This window comes from Hippocampus comes, unplaced genomic scaffold, assembly GCF_001891065.2.
Source record: "Hippocampus comes isolate QL1 unplaced genomic scaffold, H_comes_QL1_v1.1 scaffold245, whole genome shotgun sequence".
Classification (NCBI taxonomy): Eukaryota; Metazoa; Chordata; class Actinopteri; order Syngnathiformes; family Syngnathidae; genus Hippocampus; species Hippocampus comes.
Window position 1 is genome coordinate 665,544 of NW_017805834.1, and position 8,538 is coordinate 674,081.

At 41.1% G+C, this 8,538-nt stretch overlaps 1 protein-coding gene across 3 annotated transcripts in view; it reads left to right on the forward strand.

The window, feature by feature from the left end:
• Nucleotides 1-8,405, forward strand: part of ccdc135 (coiled-coil domain containing 135) — a 70,402-nt gene extending 61,997 nt beyond the window's left edge. For 2 of the 3 annotated variants that reach the window (XM_019887768.1, XM_019887769.1), the window contains exons 15-18: nucleotides 1,070-1,180; nucleotides 2,743-2,937; nucleotides 7,298-7,437; nucleotides 7,545-8,405. In XM_019887768.1, the coding sequence (XP_019743327.1) occupies nucleotides 1,070-1,180; nucleotides 2,743-2,937; nucleotides 7,298-7,437; nucleotides 7,545-7,632 (534 nt within the window). In that variant the 3' untranslated portion in view covers nucleotides 7,633-8,405. The remainder of the gene's footprint in view (nucleotides 1-1,069; nucleotides 1,181-2,742; nucleotides 2,938-7,297; nucleotides 7,438-7,544) is intronic. The other variant, XM_019887770.1, reaches the window with a different exon arrangement.
• The last annotated feature ends 133 nt before the right edge of the window (nucleotides 8,406-8,538 follow it).

Consider the following 8,538-nt stretch of genomic DNA (forward strand, 5'->3'; position numbering starts at 1 on the left):
TTTATTTTCAAATAAGCAGACGCTGTGGAGACCTACATTGGTGAGTCAATGAATTTTATTTTACATTTCTTCTTGTCATTTTATTTCGTTAGTATTAAATTCATGGTAACGAAATAAAATGACAAACGTGTATCAAATAAATCTGCTCACCTGCAATTTATAATGGCGCATTGTAGTCACCTTGGTGCACGAAAGTTCGTCCAATCTCAGCTGCTCAACATTTTCAGTTATTTGCTGTTGTATCGCCGATTTTCAAAATGCAAATGATCTGTTTATATTCAAAGAATAGTTTGTTTTATTGTTTGGTTGGTGTCTTATATGAAACTGCGACATTGCGCAATTTATTGGACAGACTTGTTTAAGATCACACAGCGTAATTTGGGTGGCATTTTATTTCGTATTTTTAAATCATCTTTTTATTTTTGACTATCTGTAAATTTAGTTTCCTGCTCTTAATTGTGAATGCATACTTGATGGTTTTAAATGCTCCTGAAATTAAGTGCTGCTTGATGAGCCTATACAGTATTGTGTTCATGTATGTGACATCACTGAAGGCCTAAGGTTGAAATGCACGGCCCGCCACTGATATATATATATAAATCAAAATTTAAATACCGGTAAAATGTTACATAAGTTAATTTCTATATTTCTATAAGTTGGCAACTCTGTGAATGTAATGCGGTTGGGGAAACCTATGCAACCAGTACAAAGAAGTTATTCTCGACCCCTATTTTCTTAAAATAATAATTAATAATCATAACAATAATTTAAACTTATACTAATTATTTTAGAAAAAAAATGATGATTTTCTTGTGCTGTGTGGAAAGGCCGTCTTAAATGACCATTAGCTTACACACACTCAGCTTGCTTCACAAAGCTGAGTGTGTGTTAAGTGCCCAGTATGCTTCCCTTCTTCCTCCAGAATAGATCTTTTCGGAATTATGCAGTCTTGTTTGAAAGCATCTCATCAGATTGCTCTAATGTCTTACAGTGTGCCTCAAGATGGGTGTTTGTGCATGGTATTTTGGCATTGGGATGATTTGCGGTAATGTAGCTGGTGTGTGCACAGGTACGAGACATTGTGGTCTGCAGGGAGCAGGAGGAGGCCGACATTCTTCTTCACTTCTCACCGTGGACCACCACTGGCACTGCCAAAGCATGCAATCTCCGAGAGGAAATGGTTTGGATCTGGTTTAGTGTATGGCATCCCACAACTCAACTCAACTCAACTCAACTGTATTTATAGAGCACTTTCAAACAGCCATCGCTGCATACAAAGTGCTGTACATGGAGCAATTTAACATATGCAACAAACAGGAAAACAAATCGGTCATAAAGACGGTAGAAAGCACCGAACAAAAAAACCAAGAACAAATCTAAGTCATGCTGAGTCAAACGACCTAGTAGAGGCCCTACAATCTCACATGTGGTGACCTGACTCGTTTAGATTCATTTAATTTACCTCACAGGGTAAAGAAAGTGTGATTTTAATGCAAAGTAGTGAAAATAGTTTAAAAACATACTTATTGGGGCTCTTGATTGCTTCTCCTGTTCGACAAGTATTGCAAAATTTCCTCATTCTGCGGAAGCTGTTTGGTGTATTTGTCACCGGTACTGAAAATCTGGATGTGTCTTCGGCAATAACGAGTCTCCATTCACATTAAGAATGGCCGAATGCACGAGGTTAGTCGGCTATTTGTTTTATGTATTGGATTACTCATGGTTAATTAAGACAGTTTAGGAAAATGACATGACTCAGATGCTTGCTCTCATTTCATACTGAAAGCCTTATTTATGGTGGAGGACTGGCACGACTGTGAACTTTGATGTATATGGCTGCCACTTGCTCCATGTTCTTACCATATTACTGGTAATCAATGACAGGATAACAAATCTGCAATTTTTTGGGGGGTATATTTAACCAGTATTCCCTGACACGTTTGTGCCAAAAGGCAAAGGGAATCTCCCCATGGACTTACAAGCCAGGTGGGCGAGGAATCATATACTTAGTTTCCTTGCCTCTATATATATTAGGACTACAGCTAAGGAATATTTTGGTATTCGGATAACCGACTGAAAATTCTATAGAATGATCGGGTGTTCTGATCTTTCTTTCTCTCTCTCTCTCTCTCTCTCTCTCTCTCTCTCTCTCTCTCTCTCTCTCTCTCTCTCTCTCTCTCTCGCTCTCTCTCTCTCTATTTGAGCCGGCGGTCACCAAACTTTTTAGCGGCAATTTTCATGTGAAGACATATTTTGCGGGACCGGCATTGTAGGAGCAAATAAAAAACAATGATGGAAAAAATATCACCAATTCCTATATTAGCTTCAGCAAGCCAAGTCGTACGCCGTATGCCGAGAGAGAGAGAGAGAGAGAGAGAGAGAGAGAGAGAGAGAGAGAGAGAGAGAGATAGCTATATCGATATAAAGAGAGAGAGAGAGCAGCGCGTATTTTTCTTCATACAGATTGCTGAGGCCAAAACATGACAGATGTGGCCACTTTACTTTGCCCAGGTCTGACCTCATCAATAACAAAAAATGAAAACAAACACGTGTGTGTGTGTGTGTGTGTGTGTGTGTGTGTGTGTGTGTGTGTGTGTGTGTGTGTGTGTGTGTGTGTGTGTGTTGGGTGGGGGGGAATAATTAAAGGCTAAAAGCTCTTTATCTCAGCAGAATGGGGAAACGCTCTTGTTTGGGCTCTCCAACGGGCGGGCCTGTGGGTGGGTGGGTGTGGGTGTCGCTTAGGAGCGCGTGGCTGCCGAGGAACAGCGGTGGTTGCAGGAGAAGGAAAACGACTTCCTGGCTCCATCCCTCAGCCAACTGTGTGACATTGAAATTGTGAATGCTGATGATGCACAGCGGATATACAACGAGAGCCTGACAGATTTCAAGAATTGCATCATGGCACAGGCACAACTTATCCAAGAACGTCACGACCAGGTACCTGACAATACAAAGAACACCTCATAGTGTGACGCATGTTAAAATATTTCTTAAATGAGACAAACTGTATACTTTTCTTCTCAATTTAGGAATTCCCAGAGTGTTTTAACAAATGCTCCCTGAAATTGCTGTGTCAAAATCCACAAAGGATAAATACTTGGAGAGTACACCCACTTCTCGCACACTGCCAGAAACCACTTGTTTTTGGGAGAAGCTTTCTGTCTCATGCAAATGTGACATATGGATTTCGTTACCTTGATCATCGGGGGCCTAGTTAGATCATTGTAAGGAAGTAAGGATTACTCTGGGTGGATCTCAATCTATTAATTGCGATGGACCTACACTGAAAAATGTTTTTGTTGAATTTGCTCAATTTTATTTTGTCAAATGGTTGCGCAAAATAAAATCATCTGGATCCCGATTGGTTTTATAAGTCGACTATAGATCCACTTAACAAAATGTATCTGGATCCAGAAGACTTTATGTGCAAACACTTGATGAAATAAAATTTAACACACTTTGATGTTTCAACCAGCAAAGTGTTCTCATGCCACCATATCAAGGAGTGCTGTTGTCACGTTACAAAACTTTGGACTTTGATACTCTACCCGCATATACAATAGTACCTCGATACTGAAATGATACTATGGCAAAACTGAAATATAAGTAAAACGTAGTCGAATAATAGCCGCCAGCGAAACAACTTCAAATTACTAATGTATTTATTCAGGACATTATTAGGACAGTGATAATATGTTAGTATGTTATGATAGTGATAAAATGAATAAAGTATGAACATATTTAAATCCTACTTAAAGGTAAAGTGTGAAATGGTTTTAGAAAATCCCAAATTAAATATTTTTTAATGTCACAAATAATGAAACACAATACATCAAACAAAGAAAAAAAAAAGTATTTTGCATATTCAACAAAATAATCGTTTTCCCGACATGAGATCCAGGCGAGCGACAAACCTGGAAGTGGGACGTCACTTACAGGACAACAAAAGCAGGGCTCAATATGGAAAGTGTACAAAGCCAGACATCAGTCCATTTAGAAAGCGATGTTTCAAACTGAAGGTATCCAGGTGTTTGAAAATTTGGAGGAATAGGAGGTTGTTGGCAAGATGTATGTTGGACCTTACATATATGAGCCAAATACTCAGGATGTTGTGCCCGAACGGCCGGACATGGAGTGGAAACAAAACCCATCTGGATTGGAAGAATCGGTCAGCTATATAGGTTGCAGTTATTAGCCTAGTGTTGTTGTTTGCAATTTGATACTGTGCCACACTGTAAATTCCGCACGATGGGATTACGAATTTGGTTGCAAGGGTAGTTCTGTTGCATTGTCGGCGACTCTGCACATTATATCGGCAGCATTGTTAGTTGCAAACCATGACCGGGGATTCCATCCATGCACTCATATATTTTGAATATTTTCGTACAGGAATCCATCCATGTACACGTGAAGTACTTTGAGTCAAATGTTTTTGGAAGCAACAGCCAGAGTTGTTCATTGATTATCACACCTGCTTTTTTGCAAATCCTTTATCGTAAAAAAAATGTTTGAGAAGTGCTTGTAAAAAAGAACGCTCTTCAACACCAGCATGAAATTCATTCGCTTTGCGGTAACCAAACTGTATCGTTCCAATTTTCTCGTCCATTTACCATCCATCCATCCATTTTCGGATCCGCTTTATCCTCACAAGGGTCGCGGGGCGTGCTGGAACTTTTCCCAGCTGGAACATCCTGAACTGGTTACCAGCCAATCATAGGGCATGTAGAGCCAAACAACCATCCACGCACACACTGACACCTGGGACAATGTAGCGTGTTCAATCAATCTCCCATGCATGTTTTTGGAATGTGGGAGGAAAACGGAGTACCCGGAGAAAACCCACACAGGCACGGGGAGAACATGCAAACTCCACATAGAAAGGCTGGAGCCGGAATCGAACCTTACACCTCTGTACTGTGAGGCTGACATGCTAACCAGTCGACCACCGGGCCGCCTCGTCCATTTACGTGCCCTATTATTTTCCTTTGGCCACTCAGACAACTGTTTGCCTTAATGTGAACAGTGCATCACCATGCGCTGACACATTTCGCCAAATAACTTGATACCAATGGGCAAAGAGCAGTTAACGGGTCAATCAGCAATGCATTGCAATGGCTGACTAGGGTCTCGGTATTCTGGAAAAGACATCACTTGCTGGAGTTTGCCAAACAAAAGCATTTTCGTTCTTAAGCACGTTGCTATGGGTCTACCCATGCACCCGGGTGGGTTGTGTTAAAAAAATGAAAGGATGCTTCACATTGTTTTAGCCGTTGCCATAACTATCTTTTGAGATAGTTGGCCAAGTTGACTTCACAATTGACCTTAAAGATTTTATGTATATCCTATACCAGGGGTCGGCAACACGCGGCTCCAGAGCCGCATGCGGCTCTTTAGTGCCATCTAGTGGCTCCCTGGAGCGTTATAAAAAATATTTGAAAAAAAAATGTGGGAGGGTTATATCTTCGGTCAAAAAAGGTTTGGCACCCGTGCTCTACAGAATGCACTGCACGAAAAAAACATTTAATCATCAAGGCTCATCGTGTAATTGTAGCAAACGTAGTCATTTTGATAGTAGGCTAATATAGCTCATATGGATACATGTTGCAGCTCCGGAAAAAGGAGAGCTGTGGTGTTGGTTTTTTAAAACGTACGCTTTATTTATGCTTTTAACAGTCTCGACAAACACAGACACGTCTATGTCCGACTACGTGCCTTCTCTCCTCTTGTTCGACTCGAGAGGCGTTCAAAGACAGCCTCCGAAAAACGGAAATTTATGATCACTTCACTGACACTAAGAAAAGCGAAAATAATGCACCAAAACAGAAAATCAAGCGAGGAAATCACAAAATAAATTCTATGGGGGCGTTTGTGAACACACAACAAAGGAATGAATAACAAACAATTCTGAGACAGTCCAGTCTCCTACATACATACAGCATGTGTTTCCTTCATTGTAAGTTTTATAGAAGGCTTTTATTTTTTTGCGGCTCCAGACATATTTGTTTTTTTGTTTTTTTTGTCCTATATGGCTCTTTCAACATTTTGGGTTGCCGACCCCTGTCCTATACTGTACAAAAGTCTTGGGCCACCAAAACATTTAAAAAAATCGACTAGCAACAAATTAACCCTCCTTTGTGGTGCTATTAGAAACTGTGAAACTCCCTCCAGATCAGGAAACGTTCATTCTTCTGTCCAACCCAAAGTGAGTAGCATATTTAATCGTATACAGTGATTCCTCGCTCTAACGTGGTTCACCTTCCGCGGCTTCGCTATTTCACTGATTTTTTTAGTGCAGTTTTTTTAATGCTTTCAAACATTGAATTGTGTTCTGCATCCTGATTGGCAAGGCACTGACCAACGTGAACAGTCTCCGCACCTCGTCTTTGTACATACATACCCCACAATGTCGACGAAACGTTCTGCACCGGCAAAGGCAACTGAGGACGCGCTCAAGCAATATTATTTTACAGTACAGTATAGGGGTGTTCACACGGCACACATTTGCATCGGTGCTGCACTGACCTATTTTGTTGCGATATATCTTACACTGGTGTAAATTTTGCGGAGCATTCACACGTAAAAAGCTGCTGACTAAAGAGAAGCGTGTTATGTGACGATTATCAGAAGCTAATGCTAGTATTACGACAGCATGTCTGCTCATGCTAATCCGTACAAACACTGCATTTCTGCTCTACTTTTTGCTTTAACGTAATAGTGTTCAACACAGTGGAGTCCGACCATGTCTTGAAAATAGAGGCTCTTAGTGGGCAACTATTCCAGGCAACTGAACACAAATAATTCAAATCAATCATGAGCGGGAATCATCTGTAGCTAATTCTGCATTTAATGAGGATATGCTCTTGCCTCGCCAGCAAAGAGCAGTGACAATGCTCTGGTGATGCACAGATCGCAGTTTTCCGCACAGAAATGTCTCCGTGCGAGATGTGAGTGTGCCACATTTGAATGGAATGAAAGAAGCCGTTTTCATTGAATGGAGTCTGCTGCACCCACAATGGCGCAAATCGCCTTTTTTGCTGCGCCACCTGCGAAATTACCAACATCGGAGTAACCTGCCTCCATGCAGATATAGAACACACGTTCAATTCTGAAATTAAGGCCCTAAATAAGTCTAATCCTAAACTATGACTATTCACATCAAAATAAGAACTCTCATATTTTGTTTACCTTATAGTTCAGTGACATGAGAGGTCACAATGTTAAGAAGCCAATGGCATTTTGTTCATAACTCCTATTGCATCAAATGTCATAGTACTTATGCGTGTGTGCGTGTGTGCAGGCGACACAGGTACTACAGAATAAACAAGAACATTACCAGGAGAACCAGCAGAACATGAGTCACCAAGAGTTGAAGGAGTATCAGGCCTACTGCGCCCAGCACATTTTTCAGATACACATCGCCCAGAAGCGCCTCAGCATGTATGTCATGCGCTCGCGCGCACACACACACACACACACGCACACACACACACACACACACACACACACACACACACACGAATATTTGACACAATGTGTGTTTGCAGGCACAAGAGATCAGCAGCTCAAAGGTACCGTGCACTGGACCAAAGACTCAAACAAGATCCCAGGCTGGCCCCTTACCTACTCAACTGAATGCACACACACACACACACACACACACACACACACACACACACACACACACACGCACACACACACACGCACACACAGAATGTGTCATTTAATGTTATTGAGTGATTAAAGCAAGAAAAATGTATGGGTTTCGAAGTTCATGAGTCTAAAGACAGTAACCTGATTCCAGCCTCCGAAGCTCATCTTACTAGTTTGCAGCATGAAAGTTTTTTGATGTGTCTGTCATGGCCACACTCAGAAAAACTTTCAAGGAGCCCTGTTTGAAAAGACATGAGAATTCTGACATTTCATTTTTAGCGGCCACTTTAGGGTCAGAAATTTGTAGGTGCAATAATTCCGCAGCTGGCACGCTGAGTTCCTTTCCTTTCCACTTCAATCAAACACCAGAGCCCATTAATCACTGCTTACAACTTTAACCTTTTCATTGGTAAGATCTGAAAAATCCTGATCGACAAAAACAATTGTTTGGCAAGTTATTTGTGTTTTGACTTAGTGCCAAGTTGGCACTGTGGCATTATCTCGATACACACGCACTTGTACTATTGCTTCCCAGGAATGCGTTCACCTTGAGACCAGTTTTTGAATGATACTCCAAAACAATGTTGTCATGGTTACAAACCAAAACAACTGCATCTGTCTGTTTTCAGTTAAACACTCCTCTTGCCTAAATTGTCCTGGATCCATTTACTAGATGGAGATTTTTCAACACTCTTTCACAGGTTTTTTTGTGGAGTGTTATCAAATAAATAAATAAATGAGAGAGTATGACCTCATACATCGCACTTGGTGGTGGTCATCTCATTAAGAGGGAGTCATTTGTCTCAAAATTATTCACACGAATGCCTCTGCGATGTTCACGTTTTTCAGCTCTATATAAATATATATGGTGGTGGTGGGCGGGGGTGG